The sequence below is a fragment of the Hippocampus bargibanti genome, linkage group LG06, assembly GCF_051943395.1.
Source record: "Hippocampus bargibanti isolate YZ-2025 linkage group LG06, ASM5194339v1, whole genome shotgun sequence".
Lineage (NCBI taxonomy): Eukaryota > Metazoa > Chordata > Actinopteri > Syngnathiformes > Syngnathidae > Hippocampus > Hippocampus bargibanti.
In genome coordinates this window covers 2,157,085-2,177,056 of record NC_142739.1, presented here as the reverse complement: position 1 = coordinate 2,177,056, position 19,972 = coordinate 2,157,085, and the positions used below count along the sequence as shown (strand labels likewise).

Sequence of the window (19,972 nt, the reverse complement as noted above, 5' to 3'; positions counted from 1 at the left end):
GTATTAAAATAAAGTCAGCAGGAACAAAATGTAAAACATCAAAATCATCTGAATGGAAAAAATACAAAGTAGCAAAAGAAGACCAAAAGTAAAAGTCCGCCAAGGTTAAACAAACACATACACAATGCATGCCGCAAACAAGCAGCAAACAAACAATGAACCGGCCCGGATGGTCGTGCCGGGTGTCCTTTTAAGTGTCAATGATTAAACGACCAGCACCTGCGAGGCTGCAGGCAGGGCTGACGTCGCTACCCGCTGGTCGCCAATCTGATCGGGACGACCAGCACCTGTGCAGGTGTAGGCGGGGCCGACAGCGCCCCCCGTTGTTCGCCAACCAGATCATGACACATGTCAGCATTCTTAAAATAAACTGTAGCATAGAAAAAAAAGAATTTAAAAAATGTGATTATCGTGTTACCTATACTTATAAATGAAGTCCATGTGCCGCTCCTTCTGAAGAAAGGCACCGATAACTTCCTTGCAGAAGCCTTCCTTATCTTTCTTCAGTTTTAAAAGTCTCTCTATTTCTTTCAATTTAGATATGCAATCGTCCGTTCTGAAAATAAGGCCAAGCAACACGAAAAAAATGACCGGATGGTTGCACTTAACTTTACTGTAGCTTTCTCTCACTAATTCTGCAGCCGAGGAGGTGCAAAAAGAATCTAATCACCAGCGCCCCCTGTCATGAGGCAGGAGAACTGTGTGCCTCACTGATGCACACAGTTTTGATAAAAATAAAATAAACACTGTAGTACAGTGTTCATAATGTACAGTGACTGTACATTATATACACCAGCTAAACTGTAGAAATTTAGTTCATGTGCTAAAAGCTTTTGAATACAGCGATATGCAGAGGGACAGCAATGCGGTCTCATCGCAGAGCAAGCCAGCACAGTTAGCATAGTGATTGCGCAATCCATGGTGAGGCTCAGCCGGCTGCTGCCCCACCGCTCGTCTTTACTTAGTATTTGAACGGTAAATGTGAAAATTCCGCGATTTTGAAAAAAAAATCCAAAAATGGTGAAGTTAAATGGAAAAGAACTTCAAAGTAGAAATCACAAAATAAATATAACTGTTTAATTTATTTTGTCATTTGATATTTCGATGATGACAAGTCAGGCACCGCCTCACCTGCCTCCCCTGACGGCACGTCACTGCTTTGAAATAATGTTGGTTTTAAATAATCTGTCATTTAGAACGCCTTTAGATCTTTGTAGAGTGACGTGCTTGCCAAGAACAGCAGGAACAACGGTGGAGAATGTGGAATATTTTGAGACCAGATGTGTGGTGTTGTTCTGTGTCTCATTTCTATAGAGCTCATTTCTAGTGAATACACTCTTTATTGTCATGGTTGGTTTTGTCGTTAGTGCGATGGTTTTTAATTCTCTATTTTTAGCTTCACGTTCAATGAAATGTTCAAACGCAAGAAGAAATGGCCGTGCCTGAGGGCTGCAGCCCCCCAACCCCCTTCCGACATGAAGAGTTAATATGAAAGCGGGTTGGAGGGGAGTGCCAAAGTGTGTTTGTGTGTGTGTGTGCGTGTCTGCATGTGCATGTGTATGTGCCTGTACTGTATCCAGCCAGGTCCATTAGCATCGGGGCAGTGAATCTCTTACCATATGTTTGCTTTTGTACACCACCACAACGGATGTGAACAAAATGTGTAAATGTGTGCTGTTTTATCTATAAAACCCATGTGACCCGCACCCCTCCCCCAACTCCTAAAATAAATTGAATGAAGAATTGTGGAAGTAAATATAATCCTTAATCTCAGTAAAGGCTCAAAGGTCGTCACAAACTCTGTGCCTGATGAGTTGTTTTACTTTGCCAAAAACTTGCAGCTTTGTCTTGCTGTCTGTCGGACATTCAACCAGATACTAGTTTGTGGCTCGTCAAAATGAAGCGTAGCAAACCCCCCCTCTTGCTTTTCCCTGCCCTTTTGTTCAGACATTGACAGATGGTGCAATCTAACACATTGACCTTGGAGTTCACCTTTAATTTGATTGGAGGTTGTTTGGGGCCAAGAGTGTTTTTTTTTTTTTTTTTTTTTTTTCCCAAACCATTGTTTGTACTGGTCTCTTAATTTATCTGTAATTTTCTACAGTGACAATGTCCAAGAATGTTGGCCACATGCCCTTGGACCTTAAACGTCTGAATAATATATGGAACTGCAGTCACAGGAATATTAATCGGTCTGTCAATGGACTTGGAGCCTTTCACATTAACACGCTGGTCTATAATTTTATTTTTAGTCTACGAAGAGAACTCTTATCAGTTGTTGTCTTTGTCAGTGTATTGCGTGTTTCACATGTCAGCATGATGACTGGACGTCACCCTTTAAATTGACTGACTGTGTCACGTTTTGCGAGGTGGTGATGGCGGGTTCGGATCCCAAAAAGCAGGCAGGAGGGAGCAGGAGGTTGTTTGACAAATTGTATTAAAATAAAGTCAGCAGGAACAAAATGTAAAACATCAAAATGATCTGAATGGAAAAAATACAAAGTAGCAAAAGAAAACCAAGTGTAAAAGTCCACCAAGGTTAAACAAACACGTACACAATGCATGCAGCAAACAAGCAGCAAACAAACAATGAATCGGCACCGGATGATCGTGCCCGGTGTCCTTTTAAGTGTCATTGATTATAACGACCAGCACCTGCGAGGATGCAGGCAGGGCTGACGTCGCTACCCGCTGGTCGCCAATCTGATCGGGACGACCAGCACCTGTGCAGGTGCAGGCGGGGCCGACAGCGCCCCCCGTTGGTCGCCAACCAGATCATGACAGACTGATTACAAGTTTGAACACGTGATACTATTCAGAGAACATACATTGGTTATACATAGCCCTGTGATCAAATGATTTGTTAATTTTTGAGTCGTTAGAACACATTGAAGTGAAGTGAAGTTGCAATATGTACATTTTTTTTTATGAACCACTTTTTCACATTTACAGTATACATATCAGTCTTCTGACATTTTTATGATGCTTAGAATATCTTTTTTTATCCTTTCACACCTCCACCCCTACCCCCCTAAAATTGCTGCTGTGGACTGCAAACGATTAAAGGTTTTCTGATTCTGATTCTAATGTATTATCTTTTGGGATACACCATCATTTTTGTCTATTTATTTAAAGGTTTCTGATACCGTATTTTTTTAATCAGAAAAACGGATGTCAGTGAAAAGAGCTTGAATAATGCAAAAAAAAAAAGTTTGAATGTCATCAATATGTTAACAATTAAGGACGTCATGATTCTTTGTTTCCAATTCAAAACAATGTGTTGGAAGAAGTTGTGGCAAAGGGAAATATTTGGAGTCATGATGACCACGGGGATCGACTACGATTGCCGTAAAATATTGTTTTGAATGATCTCCACAATATTTTGGATTTTATGGACCAGTAGCATTTTTGTAAGAATACTGTAGTGAGCGCCAGTGGTGAGGAAGACATAATGTCCGTAACACAAAAAACAAGGTTGTCATATTTGCAGCATTTGAAGTTGACTTAAGTACAGATATTAATTTAAACTTGGATGACTGATCAGTTTTATGGCAATAATTGATGTGAAGCTTGTTTTCATTAATATGTCATGCTTTAAATGTCTGCTTTCAATGAAAGGAAAATGTCCTACCTCTGTGAACAAAACACCACCAACTTTATGATTGTGTAGAGAGTTATAGTTTGGAAAGTTGTTAAATTTAACTGTACATTGTTGCTGGCTTGCTTTTTTTGTCAGACTTCGACCCTACAACATGAGGCGGGACTGAACTATTTTATTACATAAGCTACAACAACTGGCATTCCAGCTGTCTTAAAGTCATTAACTATTATAGAAAATAGATTATGTGCAGAAGTTGAACTTGAATTTATTCATCTGTTATGTTATGTTTCCCTTTGTGGTAATTTTCCATCCTGTTGTGTGATGTGAATACAGCACGTGCTGTTAGTTTGAGATTTCATCTCAATGTGAGTGATGTGTCAGTACTGCAGAATTTGCTGAACCACAATTTTAGCTCTTCAATCATCGCAGCCTAACAGATTAAAGTAATTGTTTTTAGACACTTTGGCTCATCTGAGTTAATGATCCTACTTATAGTCTCCAATTTTTCGACATACTTTGCAAAAAGTCAACTGTGGTTCATCAGTGAGGAAAACTGTGCCCAGTTGGTGGGTGTTCGCTGATGACTGCTGTTTGACTGAAGAGCTCTCACCATGACCTCAGTTAAAGATGTAGTCATGGCATTACTCACTCCACTCCAACGGGACGCATAAAGCAAAAATTGTAGTGTCTAATCTTCTTGCATTGTGTGTCAGTACAGTTAGAGCCCATCCGTAACATTGTTAGCCAGTCATAAATGCCTCACGCGTCAATAACACATAGGCTGACACATGATGCCTGCAAGTGCCCAAGTGTCCCAATTGAAATATAACTGTCATAGTTTATCATTGCTCGACTGCTGAGCGCGTCAGCATCGCGGTAGAAAGGTGTAGCTTTGGCCTTCCTGTAGGGAGTCTGCTTGTTGTCCATGTGCCTGTGTGGGTTTTTTTCTGGATACTGCAGTTTCCTCCCACATTCCAAAAACATGCGTGGCAGGTTGTCCTCATGGGTGTCGAATGGTTGACTTGCTATCTGTGTCTGAGTGCCCCGCCATTGATTGGCACGCAGTTCGGAGTGTACTCTGCCAACTGCTCAAAGACATTTGGGACGGTCCCGAGCACGACCAGCACACCTTGTAAGGATGGATGGATGGATGGATGGATGGACATTGCATGATTGCCGATAGCTGCATTAAACACGTAGCCCGATTCAGATTTTATTTCCAACCAATCAGACATCATAGCAACTAGTGCATGAAACAACATGTACCCGAGTGTATTGTTGATATACAAGCACACAGCATATGGATATTAAAGGAAATCCTTTGAGATGACCACTGCACATTACATACTGTACAAATGCTAATTGTATCACTAATGCCAATAGACAGTAGCTTCAATACAGGCACTGAAAGTGGGAGAGGCAGCATTCAAGTCCTCCTCGCACTAATAACAGTAATGCACTGATTCAGCAGAGAGACTTTTAAGATGGGTGGTTTGGTTGCCAGTACTTGTGTGGGAAAGTGGTGAGGGTGAGTCGTGTAGCTATAGTTGTTAAGTTAGTCCACCATATGCGTGGCCTGTCAACCATTTGCCTTTCTCCTTGTGTTGGCTGACATACTTCAAAATAGGTTGGTGTGGGCTTGATATGATCACTTGAGACTTTCACATGGCACTACACCATGAGGTACTGAGACCTAGTGTATTTGTGTGGGTGTGTGCATGTGCGTGTGTGTGTGTGTTCGTGCGTGCATGCGCATCTGTGCATGTGCATGCATGTGTGTGTGTGTGTATGTGAGTGTACGCATGCGCACACGCTCACACTTGTATTTTAGCATAATGATCAGGGTTGGGCGGCCCGGCAGTCGAGTAGTTAGCACGCCGGCTTCACACTGCAGACGTCGCCGGTTTGCGTCCCGCAACGGCCTCCCTGTGTGGAGTTTGCATGTTCTCCCCTGGCCTGCGTGGGTTTTCTCTGGGTCCTCCAGTTTCCTCCCACATTCCAAAAACATGCATGGAAGGCAGTTTGAACGCTCCAAATTGTCCCAAGGTGTGAGAGTGAGAGTGACTGCTGTTTGTCTTTGTGTGCCCTGCGATTGGTTGGCAACCAATTCAGGGTGTCCCCCACCTCGTGCCCGAAGACAGCTGAGATAGGCTCCAGCAACCCCCGCGACCCTAATGAGGAATAAGCGGTACGGAAGATGGACGGATGGATGGATGATCAGGGTTGCTTCTGCTCTTGGATGTTGGAAGCTAATGTACTGAGCTTGCTGCTGCAGCCGCAAAGTAGAGCAAATTAATACACGACATCATAGAGCAATAAAAACTTGCATCTCTAGTATTTCGAGCGCGTCACTAAAGGAGTTTGTGTCCATTATTTTCCATTCATCATTGTAAAGTGCATTAGACTTAATTGCATTACGTGCCACCCTTATATACTGTGCCTTCAAGAAGTAATCTCTGCAACAATTAGTGTTCATGGAGGACCTTTGCTTAGGCAGGATGTGAAAACTAAACTTAATGGCAACGTGGGTGGGGTTGATCAATCCAGGCCACATAAAAATCAAGTTTAGCTTTGCTCAGGGATGTACGAAAGACTCACAAAGTCAACATATAGAAAACATTAATAAAATGAAAATGTTTTCATAATGTGAACGGCTGCTGCATGTGTGATAATAAAACATCATTCCCCTCATCAACACAAATAGCCTATTCTTAAAATGTGTTTTTGTGGGCTGAAAACAACTTTGTTTTTTAAAAAGTAGTCACTTGATTTAAAACAGTCAAAAATAATTTCATCCATCAACAGTGGTGTGCATTCGTTTTGTAAACAATTCGCATCACATATCTTTACAGATCATTCCATTATTGCCTATCATTTAGCAAATAGAAAAAGTCTCCATACCCTTGTTCAAGTGCTACATTTTCGTGACACAAAGAAATCAGACCAAGCGTTCAACTAAAAAACTGTTTCAAAACACAAGTGGAAAGAAGTGAGATATTGTTGTTGCAAAAGTGTGCACACCCTCTTATATTTTCAGTATATGGAGGTGTCAGGATTTACCAATGAATTCGAACTTACGTTAAGTTATGAGTCGGCACCTGAGTGCCCATTTCAAAGCGTTTCTGATAAACCCCAGATAAAATGTAGAAGTTAAATTAGCCTTTTCCTCGCATTATATCTTGCAGCACAACCCATGGTCCAAAGAGAGTCTGCACAGTATCACAAGGATCTCATTCTTGAAAGGTTTCGGCCAAAAGAAGGGTACACAATCATTTCCAAGGCAGTAGTTGTGCCAGGAAACATAATGATGTCATCAAGTTGAGAAAATACAATACAACAGTGAGGATGATCGATGAGGACAAAACGGGAATGTCAAATATCTGACAGCAAGATTGAAGGAGCTTCAGGAATTTCTGGCAATTCCTGTCTTATTCACATGTAAGGGCTACGAGGTACGGTGGCAACATGGAAGCCTTATTGATACAAAAAAAAAATACACAAGCTCTGTTCCATTTTGCAAAAACACACTTCCCAATGGACATGAGAAAATATGTTTTAATCCGATGCAACCAAGGTGGTACTTGTTGGGCCAAAATAGCAGACTTGGTGCAAACATATAACACCGTAGGTACAATGAAGAATGTTCTTGGCAGAATTATGCTTTATGGCTGGTTTCTGCAGGTGGAACTAGAGCATTAGTCAAAATGAAGGAAATTTCAAATCCCAGTTCGTGTTGTCAAAAAAACATTGAATTTTTTTTTCTCGAGGGGAAATAAATATAAGTAGTCTTCTAGAACATCCAAACTTCATTTGCGATTCATCAGAGTTAGTTGTGAAAGCATGTTCTGACTCCCGTATAACATGAATTTGCATGAGGCTGTTAATACAATTGTTGACTAGAAGAGGGTATGCAACTTGTGTAACCTCACGATCTCAATTGTTTATTTTTACTGCTGTTTTTTTCTTCAATTAACTCATTCACGCCGAGCGTGTTCATCTGAACATGGATTAGTTCATTTTGAAATGCATTAATGTTGTTTCTTGCCACATTAATTGTTAATTATATATAATTATATTATTGTTAATTATATACTCCGTTTGAAGCAATTTGAAACTCTATTTTGATTTTTTTTTTTCAATGAATTTACCTGTGTTCATATGAACATGCTCGGCGTCAATGGGTGAAGCTATAAAAAGACAATATATGTATACAAATGTTTTGAAGTTATCGATTCTGATGTCCTTATTACAAAAATCTGGCATTTGAACATGGATTTGTAGAATTTTGATCACCACTTTCTATTATGCCGCTCACATGTGTCCTCTTCCTTCCTATAGGTGATGTGGGTATGCAACTTGTGCCGAAAACAACAAGAAATCCTCACCAAATCAGGGGCATGGTTTTATAGCTTAGCGCCTGGTCAGGCGCGGGCTGTATTTGAAGGTGGGCCGCAAGGGAAGAAAGCCAAACTGCAGGACCCATCGCTATATCCTTACCGGGGAGCCTCAGAGGACTTGACAGCCGCATCAGACAGAAGTAGACGTCACGGAGGGCTACTGCCCAGACAGGCCTCCCTTGACAACGGCTCGCTGAGGTACTCTGGACAGGGCGATGCACCCGTAGACAGGTTTGTTTTCAAATGCAATGACACCTAAATTATGCAAAATGCATGTGGGATCAAATTGTCATTGAGATTATTCCATGGTTGTTTTTATTTGATGCGTTGAGAATGATGATGATAGACTGGACTATACAGATATATACTTGGAGGCGTCTGTCTAAAAGAACAGAAGGCTATTCAGAATAGGTAGTGCTGAATGTGTGCAACTGCGGTCATGGTTGGCGCAGGGCAGTGACTCAAGCTGCGCCTCCTCGCGAGCCACAGAGCAAACTCCTTGTCCACATTAGACCTATAAAAGAGAAACAGAAGTTTCTCTTGGCAGTTCTTCCATGCACATCTACCCAACCAACTCTCTCATAGCACAGAAAGTTTGTACGAAAAAGGCACTGATGAACAGCTGGCAGATGAAAGATGAAATTATTGTCCTTTTTTTCCTCCAGAAAGCTCACAGGGTGACTCGTTTTTGTTTGAACATGTTGACCTGTTTAAGTTTACAATGCTTTAGGGATTCGACTTAATTTTATTCATTGTGTTTAAAAGTGACATGCAGGTTAATGACTGTTCAGAGAAGATTATTACTCAATTTATGTGCACTAAATTCCTTTCCGGGGGCCATTGACGTGCTGCGCTTTCATGGACTCTTAAATTAGGTTTCATGTCTTGATACTGTGGGCGGCCCTGGAGTTGAGTGGTTACTACGTTGACTTCATAGTGTAGAAATGTCTCGTTTTGGGTAGTCGTATGATGTAAATGCAATGTGTTGCAGGACAACTGGTGAAGGTAATTCCTTTTTCCATACAATGGATTTCTGCTCCTAAATTGTTCAAACTTCTCCATCTCTCATTTTGCCATTTTCTGTTCTTAATACAGTGCATGTTAGAGGTTACATGGATTTTTGGAAAATCTTCCAATGGCATTGATTCAGAATGTTAAGGAACAATTGAAAATAATTTTAAGGATCCCCCGTGGACAAAATGTAAAAGTGTAAATCAATTGTTGGAAAGCTGCTAGTCTACTTCTTGGCCTCAGCTCAAGCTGTGCAGCACTGTTTATGTGCCCCTTTCATCCTGACATCTCTCCTTGGTTGCCTCCAGTTGTGTGTCTTGGTTTTATGTGTGTGGTCTGCAACTCAGAAGCAGAATGTAAAATGAATTTCTCTTGGTTCAGAAAATGGATGGATGAATGGAAATGTAATCACAAATATGCATTTCTATAAAGCAAACTCGAGGGCCCAATGAATAATGTTTTTTTTTTTTTGGTAAGCCAACACCGACTCCAATATTTAATTACGCAAATAGTCTTATGACCAATTAATCAGCTAGTTGTTTGAAGAAATATAGAGAAAATAAAAGACCCTGTCTTTTTTGTGTCCCTGAGGAAATAAATTAAGCAGGTCTTTGATTGTTTAACAATATATATATGTATATATATATAATTATTTTCTATGATTAGCTGGAAACCAGTTCATGTTGTTCCCCACCTACTGCTTGGGATAGGCTCCAGCACCCACCGTGACCTTAGTGAGAATAAACTGGTTCAGATGATGGACGGATACAGGGAGTTTGGAATGGGCCTCAGTACCATTGTGGCAAAGATTATAGCCAACTTGCATTTCTCATCCCCTTTCAATTTGGCGGAGAGCCACAGTTTACATAGGGGAAACATAAACTGGCTTGCTGCAGTCCATGAATGACACCCACGCACATAACATCCATTTGCGAGTCACTGCTAGATCTCTTGTGCATGATGCCAACTTCACTGCGTTTAAATGGCCACTTGGAGCCGTCTTCACATGCCTGATAATGTGCCCATGATTGACAACCCTGGAGATAGTCATAATAGAACCCAAAGTGAGTCAACAAAATATAGTTAATTTATACTTTTTTAGCGACACTTTAATAATGCCATATAAGCATGAATATTAATATTATTACCATATACTGTACAATATATTCTTGCATAAATTGGGCTCTATTTTCCCAGAGAGAGGCACGTGCTCTTGGTGTTACAGCAGGCGCAAATTGCACAGGTATTGAGGCGGTGCTGTTTTTTTAAAAATGAATTTAAATAACAACAAGACTGTTTTCCTGAATGAACAAACACAAACACAATCTGCCGGAGAAACAAGGAGAAACAAGTAGGATACATTATTGATATGTCATCCAGCTGTGACTGGGATATCACAACAGAACCGTAACTGAACACCATTAATTTTGTGGGGCGGCCACTTCCACATAAATAGTCAAACATCTAACTCCAAAATGAGAACAATTACAATCAAGCAACAACAATTAGGCCAAGACACATATTGGCTAACCTGACATTGAGCCCCCCCCCCAACTTGCAACTCAAGTCAACTTCAATGATAGAACATTTTAACAAGCATGCTGTTGTCTGTACATAAGATGGAACATAAAAACGATGCAGACCACATCAGAACAACACCTTTTACAACCTCGTTTATTTCTTTCCATTGCAATTCACTCCATTTTAATACATAACCGTGCTCTTTTCTTTTGGTGTTAACCGTAAAATAATGTGGTCGTTTCAGGAGACAAAACGGATCACTGCATTTCCAAGTCATTTCTAATAGGAATGTGTATTTGATATGTCGTTTTCATTGCTTAAATATGCCACGAGAGAATGCCACTTTAAACTCGACGGGATGGAATCCCTCGTCTCCAATGCACCCCCACCCTCCACCCACCGCGGATATGTCCACCGATGTCGTGAACACACAAACTTCCATTCGAGAGGCGTTGCTCTAGGACGCCACTGCATCCGCGTGACCCCAGTTGCAGAACTCCTGACGACAGCGTCGCCTCTGTGCTGCTTTGCTTTCTTTCTATCTGCTGCTGCGCGCCGATGCCAGAGCGCGCGGATGAGAGCGATGACAAAAGAGTGGGCTGTATCCCAGTGCAACACAGTGCGCGTGAGCGAGACGGCGTTCTTCGACGAAAATATGACTCGGATGTGAGACAGCTGATGCATGGTTGGGGAGAGATGCAACTCCCGGTCGCCGTGTAGGATGTTTCCCCCCCTCAACCTTCATGCAGGCGACCGCTCGCCTTTTGCAGCCCAGCGCGACGTTGGTGTCACGATCGGGAAAAGCAACAACGCCTTTTCGGTACCTGCAACGCGCTCTTACCGCAATTCCGAAGAATTATGACCAACGGATCCCACCCGGAATGCGACTCGCTTAAGGACACGTTTGTCGCGGAGCTCTTGGGCAAATATGGAACTTGATCGACGCCGTCGCATTTAATGCGCCCACGGAGATACGAGTCAATAGTAAGCGAGGAGAATGTGTAGAAAGGGCGACGGAGGCTTCGGGATGTACTGTGGCTAAAAAAAAAACACTGCAAAGAGGAGATCCGCTGTCGAACGTAAAAGCAGGAGGGCGAAAATGCAGTTTGAGACATTGCGTCAGTTCTGTAGCTCTGTTCTATCCCATTTCAATGGGGCTTTCTCGGCCCCCGAGAACATTTTACAGACTGAGCTGTTGGAACAGGCGCTGAGCAACATAGGGTGAGTGCTTCCCTGGCGAAGACGTGCTGCCCCTTATTTATGAGGAAGGGCTTCCCCGTGACTGTGCCTCTATTGGAGGTGGGAGATTGTTGCGTCTATTGATTAGCAGCCAGCGTAGAAGCAGCCGCTGGCACGGAAGTGAGCTTTCTGCTACTGCTGTTGCGGCCGCTCCTGCTTCTGCGGATCTGTCCTGCCACCGAACATCGGCCATGCTGTTCTGGTGCGCTTAGTGGGCGCGCACGCTCGCGCTGCGGTTGTAAATGTACGTGCATGTGTGCGTGTTTTTTTCAAACAATAACCATGCAGTTCAGGTCGTGAGTTGCCACTAGCGACGAATCGCGCTTGTGTCTCCCTGCGTGTGCGTCCGTGCTCCAGCGCACTGCTGCTGCAGCGTGTGCGCGCGCGTCACAGCCGCTGTTGTTGTGCTGCCGGAGAATAATACACGAGGGAGTTGAATACCGGCATTTTAACGTCAACCCAGCAAGCAATAGACGACACACCGACTAACTCAAATGCATGGCATTGTGGTGACAATATGTGAGCGGTGCACAATGACAAGCGTCCTGCACAAGTCCGTCAAACAAAACAAAAACTCTCAGCAGACCAGAGTATGTGTTTCTTCCTGGAAAAAAATCTTACTAGCACTCGGATTGTTTAAAATGGTTTCCCTCGAGGTATATTCTTGACCTGTATTATTGAACTCTGTCTTTTAAATAGACGTATCAAATGATCACGCTAATTGTGATTAATTAATTATTTCCATTTTAGTATTATCATTTTAATTGCATTCATGAATTTGTATTTTTCAATTTTTAATCTCCGGTTTTATTGTTTCTGTCGGCGATTTGCCTTTTATTAACACAGTAGCCCTTTTGATGTCTTGGCTTCCTGTGTTCGAGTTCTTGAGGGTGGGGAAAGAACTGTCAGTCACAGCATGAAGTGCACATTGATTTGCTGACATTATGTTGGACTTGTTTAGCCAAAACGGACAGGCTGCCATTGCAATTGAAATAGAAAATATGACGTAGAGCGCCATTCCTGAATTTGTTCGGGTTTTGGTTTTTCATGTTTGGGTGCCAATAAAGCACTGGCCATGGCCTCTGGCAATGTTTTTTTTTTTCCATAAGGGGACAGCAATTCCCTTTTGTCCCATGTTAGCATTTCTGCTTCAGGTGTTGTTTAAGCGCTACATAAACCAATATGTACAATTGCATTGTATTTTGGACAGCCACCCTCATTTCAAGCTCATATAAGTCCAGGCCCATGTAATTTAGGAATTAATTCTTTTTTCTGATTAAAGAAGAGAGTCGAAGGTTTCTGACACTGTATTGAATGTTTATGTACTCATAAAACTCAGTATTCTGAAGGTCCGGGAATTGAATTGACCATGACAAAAACTCTGGCGCTGGAGTGGACACATTTTTGCACATCAGGCAGTGAATGAATCGACATGGAAATCACCAAAAATCCATCTCGGAGATTAAAATGATTTTATCAAATGTATAATCTTCACATTGCCATGTCAGTCAACTTTCTCTGACTGTTCAGTTGGATCCAAGTTGTCTTATCTGGGACTAAACAAGCTTCTGTCAGTTCAAGCTTTGCTCTTTTTGTCGGAGGTGTCTCTTGCCATGTTTTTTCCCCCTGTGTCTTTCTTACCTACCATGCCTGATAATGGGTAGTTTCATGTATAATGCATGCATGTGTCAGTAGAAGTCCTAATGGGGTGTGGGGAGCCATTCTGAGAAGGCCTCAATGGCTCGGACTTGAGTGAATACACGCACACTCACACCCACACACGCACACCCGCCAAGCACAGTGTCAACTTGTTTCCGTCTTCAGTGAAACGTCTGTGTAAGCTCTCAGTCGTACAGGAGTGGTCCATCGATGAAAAGGTTTCTTCAGCCGTCATCTGTACAAATTTGAAGGTGTCGGACGTTTCGCTTCTTATCCAAGAAACTTTGTCAGCAAACTAAAGTCTTATTGTTAGTTTAGGCCCTATATATATATCCCTACTGTCCAGACATGGTGGTGCCGGACCCTGCTATGATAGGTCCCTGCTCTCAGGGGAGAGCAGGGACCTATCATAGTTTCTTGGATAAGAAGCGAAACGTGCGACACCTTCAAAGAAGTACAGATGACGGCTGAAGAAACCTTTTCATCGTCTTCACTGAAAGTTTTTCAATACAATAAAATTACAGATACAAGACATGCAACTTTTCTTTGGTGATTTTACATTTTATATCATGAAAGGTGATTCGTTGTTTAAAATGTTGTTGTTTGAGTTGCAATGGAATGAATGCAGCACTCACCTGTCGCGCTGCTCTGCATTAAATCCAAACCTAGCTCAATGATCTTGGGGGTGCTTTTATGAGTCATCATCCTCCTCTCAATTGTTGACTTCAGTTCCCATTATCGTATTGCCTTTTGAAGTGAAAGCAGATTTGCAACTGTGTGCTGCGCTGTGAGCTTTCAACAGCAACAGTACAGTTCAGGATATGAGGATGAACAACTGGTCTATTGTTCGTAGGCCTACTTTCCAACATCAATAGTTTTGCACGCATGATAGGCTGTTGTGATCACATGACGTGGCAATGTATTTTTTCTGGCGTTTATTTGTGTGGGATTAAGTACAAAGATGAAGTAAATTGTTATGATCACATTCAACAGCGGCGGCCTGGTAGTCGAGTGGTTAGCACGCCGGCTTCACAGTGCAGAGGTCGCCGGTTTGCGTGCCTCCATGTCTGGAGTTTGCATGTACTCCCCAGGTCTGCGTGAGTTTCCTCCCAAATTCCAAAAACATGCAGGCCAGGCTGATTGAACATTCAAAATTATCCGTAGGTGTGATTGTGAGAGAGACTGTTGTTTGTATTTGTGTGCCCCGCGATAGGCTGGTAACCAATTCAGGGTGTTCCCTGCCTAATGTCCAACGACGGCTGGGATAGGCTTGAAATTACCATATTTACCGGTGTATAAGGTGCGCAGGAGGATAAAGCGCGCCCCCAATGAATGGTTTATTTTCAAACTTGTTCCATATATAAGGTGCACCAGGCTATAAGACGCACCTTCAATGAATGAAAAAAAGTTTTCCAAATATAAGGCACACCCCATTATAAGGTGCTACAGTCGAGGCTGGGGTTGAGCACTACTTCCTCTATGGTGTAAATGGAATCGGTGGCTGCTGACAGGATTTGCAAGGCCTGTTGTGTCTCAATATTACTTCACATTTAAGGCGCACCTGCGTACGAGCTGCAGCATCATCTTTTGAAGAAAATCAAGGTTTTTGTATGCGCCTTGCAGACAGGAAAATACAGTAAGTATAGTCTTCAAAGTAGACCTCAGCGAAATTTCACAAGGTGTTCCTTACAAATGAACAGAAAAAATTATTAAAATGACAAAATTATGTTGGTTAGAGAGCAAGTCACAAACTAAATTGTAGCAGGAATATCCACCCACTGGTGACATGGTGGCAATGTTATGGAAGAGGCAGAAGTTTATGCACGTTTATGGGATATAAACATGAAAGTGAGAGGAGAACTTTGAAGGAGAGCCCAATTTTCCATCAAGTTTGATTTGGTTGAGTTAAACTCATGGGGGCCTATTTTCAAGTTTAGGTAGGCAAGACAGCTTTATTTGTATTGCAAATTTCACCCAAAGTGTCACGTTCCGGTGGCGACAGTGGCAGCTGACGAGTCGGAACGTTAATAGTTGGGGAGGATCGCTAAGCAGGTGACAGAGACGTTGGTGCCGGCAGGTGATAAAGGTGATTCGTTGTTTAAAATGTTGTTGTTTGAGTTGCAATGGAATGAATGCAGCACTCACCTGTCGCGCTGCTCTGCATTAAATCCAAACCTAGCTCAATGATCTTGGGGGTGCTTTTATGAGTCATCATCCTCCTCTCAATTGTTGACTTCAGTTCCCATTATCGTATTGCCTTTTGAAGTGAAAGCAGATTTGCAACTGTGTGCTGCGCTGTGAGCTTTCAACAGCAACAGTACAGTTCAGGATATGAGGATGAACAACTGGTCTATTGTTCGTAGGCCTACTTTCCAACATCAATAGTTTTGCACGCATGATAGGCTGTTGTGATCACGTGACGTGGCAATGTATTTTTTCTGGCATTTATTTGTGTGGGATTAAGTACAAAGATGAAGTAAATTGTTATGATCACATTCAACAGCGGCGGCCTGGTAGTCGAGTGGTTAGCACGCCGGCTTCACAGTGCAGAGGTCGCCGGTTTGCGTGCCTCCATGTCTGGAGTTTGCATGTACTCCCCAGGTCTGCGTGAGTTTCCTCCCAAATTCCAAAAACATGCAGGCCAGGCTGATTGAACATTCAAAATTATCCGTAGGTGTGATTGTGAGAGAGGCTTGTTGTTTGTATTTGTGTGCCCCGCCATAGGCTGGCAACCAATTCAGGGTGTTCCCTGCCTAATGTCCAACGACGGCTGGGATAGGCTTGAAATTACCATATTTACCGGTGTATCAGGTGCGCAGGAGGATAAAGCGCGCCCCCAATGAATGGTTTATTTTCAAACTTGTTCCATATATAAGGTGCACCAGGCTATAAGACGCACTTTCAATGAATGAAAAAAGTTTTCCAAATATAAGGCACACCCCATTATAAGGTGCTACAGTCGAGGCTGGAGTTGAGGACTACTTCCTCTATGGTGTAAATGGAATCGGTGGCTGCTGACAGGATTTGCAAGGCCTGTTGTGGCTCAATATTACTTCACATTTAAGGCGCACCTGCGTATGAGCTGCAGCATCATCTTTTGAAGATAATCAAGGTTTTTGTATGCGCCTTGCAGACAGGAAAATACAGCAAGTATAGTCTTCAAAGTAGACCTCAGCGAAATTTCACAAGGTGTTCTTTACAAATGAACAGAAAAAATTATTAAAATGACAAAATTATGTTGGTTAGAGAGCAAGTCACAAACTAAAATGTAGCAGGAATATCCACCCACTGGTGACATGGTGGCATGGTGACAATGTTATGGAAGAGGCAGAAGTTTATGCACGTTTATGGGATATAAACATGAAAGTGAGAGGAGAACTTTGAAGGAGAGCCCAATTTTCAAAGTTTGATTTGGTTCAGTTAAACTCATGGGGGCCTATTTTCAAGTTTAGGTAGGCAAGACAGCTTTATTTGTATTGCAAATTTCACCCAAAGTGTCACGTTCCGGTGGCGACAGTGGCAGCTGACGAGTCGGAACGTTAATAGTTGGGGAGGATCGCTAAGCAGGTGACAGAGACGTTGGTGCCGGCAGGTGATTTATTAACAAAAGGCGCGGGTCCGGGATAACGCGGACCCGGAAAAAACTTGAACAAAAAGGGACAAAACAGAGCAAAGCAAGTGGGTGAGCGGGGGCGATCCGTCCAACCTCACTAGCTCGGGGAAAAATAAAAAGGCATGGAAAAACAAGACAAGTTTAGACTAAGACAACATTTGCACATGGGTCTGACTTCAATTTTTTTAGAAGGCTATTCCATTTGTCTGCAGCACAATAACTAGATACAGGTTCACCATGTTTACTTTGAAATATGGGTTCCAAGTTTGTAGATGTCAGATCCCTGTTGGTCTCATATCCAATCGGCATTCCTTTAATTTATTTAGCACAGCATAAAATGCCGTCAGACTGCACATTGGTATTGTTCCAGACTTCACACAGGTAGAATTGAGTGTAAGGGTGTGTGTATGGCTGCTTTGGGATGGAACGCAACAGACTCCTGACCAATTAAAGGAGCATTAAGATATAGGCTGTGAAAGCACATACGTGCTTGACAATGCGGGGGCAGAAAATATATTTGTGGCGCGTTTATCCAGCGAAACAGCAACATCCTCTCTTGCGGCTAATGTATTTGGGCGCGCACGTGACAATTAGAATCTTCCGCCAATGACCGTGCGTTCAGATGTGAATTTGATTAGAGAGACAGTGTACGAAGGATAAGAAATACTCTTTATCCCTTAAAACATCTCATAATAACCATATATTCTTAGACGTTGGTACTTCCAAAATGCAAAAACTACCTATTGTTTACTAGTGTGGAACACATGCTTTTCTCCAAAGAAGTTTTTTTAAATATTTATACAGTTTAAAAAAACATGCGATTACTACGCAACAATGGCATCAAACAATGCGTTTGTACAGATTTGTCTTGGTCATTTTTTTGGAGTTGAACAGTTTACCAAAAGGCTTCTTCAGCTCTGATTAACATCATTTGAAGAGATTTTGACTAGTAAAAACAGGTCCATTATTCCCAGCCTTTTCTGTTACATGTGACTTTTCATCCAGTTTCAGGTCCTCTTTGTTCATTTCAACACCCGGGTGTTCTACCTGGGTGTTGGAAGCACTCGGCTTTGTTGTAATTAAAACAGCCTTTTTTTGGCTTTGTCCTCGCCAAGGGAGATGTATGCAGGAATAAGGGAGGCCCCGGTTTATTACTTGGGCATCTAAGAGATGAATTTTGATGATTGCACACTGGAGAGGGAAAAGAAGAAAGGGCTAAAGAGAGCAATAAAGTCAAGAAGAAAGTTAAAATAGAAATGGTAACAATGCAGAATCAATACATCTGTGTAAGCTCTCAGTCGTACAGGAGTGGTCCATCGATGAGAAGGTTTCTTCAGCCGTCATCTGTACAAAAGTGAAGGTTTCGGACGTTTCGCCTCCTATCCAAGAGGCTTCGTCAGCGACGAAACCTTCACTTTTGTACAGATGACGGCTGAAGAAACCTTCTCATCAATGCAGAATCAAGTAAATGAGTGAAAGTGAGCCCTTCCAGCTCCTCAGTTTCATGAAGTGAACCTCACAATCAGCAAGAAAAAATATCTCGATGATCGACCGGTCGCTAGAGTGGACCATATGGTTAGATATGTTTTTTTGCTGATGCCCTCAGCTCTTGATTTGCTTTGCTGGATGCTAATCCTGTTAACCTGCAACATAGGTGAAAAATGCCTTTGGCAGCTGTGGTTGCAGGTTGCCTCAGCGGAGCCTCACAGCCCAAGTAACACATCAGGTCTACATAGATGTTCTGCAGACATCGCTCCATGCAGCAAAACAGGATTAACAAGATATAGAAAGCTTGCGACAGTTGAATAGATACATTGTGACAGCCTCAAAGTACTGACATCTGGATCCTTTTCATGCCCATATGGAGCAGAACCGATTACCTCAAAGGTTGAATGGGCACATGTGCGTGCATTGATGTGTGTATGAATGTGACCCTTGACCTTGAAATATCAGTCATGGTTGAGTGACAGTCGCTCTAGAGTTCACCGAGTAAAACACAATTTCAGTTTCATCAGAAAGGGTTCTTCCATCAATTTCCTCTATGGTGTAAATGGAATCGGTGGCTGCTGACAGGATTTGCAAGGCCTGTTGTGGCTCAATATTACTTCACATTTAAGGCGCACCTGCGTATGAGCTGCAGCATCATCTTTTGAAGATAATCAAGGTTTTTGTATGCGCCTTGCAGACAGGAAAATACAGCAAGTATAGTCTTCAAAGTAGACCTCAGCGAAATTTCACAAGGTGTTCTTTACAAATGAACAGAAAAAATTATTAAAATGACAAAATTATGTTGGTTAGAGAGCAAGTCACAAACTAAAATGTAGCAGGAATATCCACCCACTGGTGACATGGTGGCATGGTGACAATGTTATGGAAGAGGCAGAAGTTTATGCACGTTTATGGGATATAAACATGAAAGTGAGAGGAGAACTTTGAAGGAGAGCCCAATTTTCAAAGTTTGATTTGGTTCAGTTAAACTCATGGGGGCCTATTTTCAAGTTTAGGTAGGCAAGACAGCTTTATTTGTATTGCAAATTTCACCCAAAGTGTCACGTTCCGGTGGCGACAGTGGCAGCTGACGAGTCGGAACGTTAATAGTTGGGGAGGATCGCTAAGCAGGTGACAGAGACGTTGGTGCCGGCAGGTGATTTATTAACAAAAGGCGCGGGTCCGGGATAACGCGGACCCGGAAAAAACTTGAACAAAAAGGGACAAAACAGAGCAAAGCAAGTGGGTGAGCGGGGGCGATCCGTCCAACCTCACTAGCTCGGGGAAAAATAAAAAGGCATGGAAAAACAAGACAAGTTTAGACTAAGACAACATTTGCACATGGGTCTGACTTCAATTTTTTTAGAAGGCTATTCCATTTGTCTGCAGCACAATAACTAGATACAGGTTCACCATGTTTACTTTGAAATATGGGTTCCAAGT

At 42.4% G+C, this 19,972-nt stretch overlaps 1 protein-coding gene across 21 annotated transcripts in view; it reads left to right on the top strand.

Moving 5' to 3' along the window:
* Positions 1–19,972, top strand: part of rims2a (regulating synaptic membrane exocytosis 2a) — a 147,395-nt gene that overhangs the window by 39,400 nt on the left and 88,023 nt on the right. For 15 of the 21 annotated variants that reach the window (XM_088997769.1, XM_088997758.1, XM_088997756.1 and 12 more), the window contains one exon: positions 7,940–8,229. In XM_088997769.1, coding sequence (XP_088853895.1) covers positions 7,940–8,229 — 290 coding nt within the window. Of the gene's footprint in view, positions 1–7,939; positions 8,230–10,924; positions 11,752–11,772; positions 12,014–19,972 lie in introns of those variants that run through there. The other 6 variants (XM_088997763.1, XM_088997764.1, XM_088997767.1 and 3 more) reach the window with 6 other exon arrangements.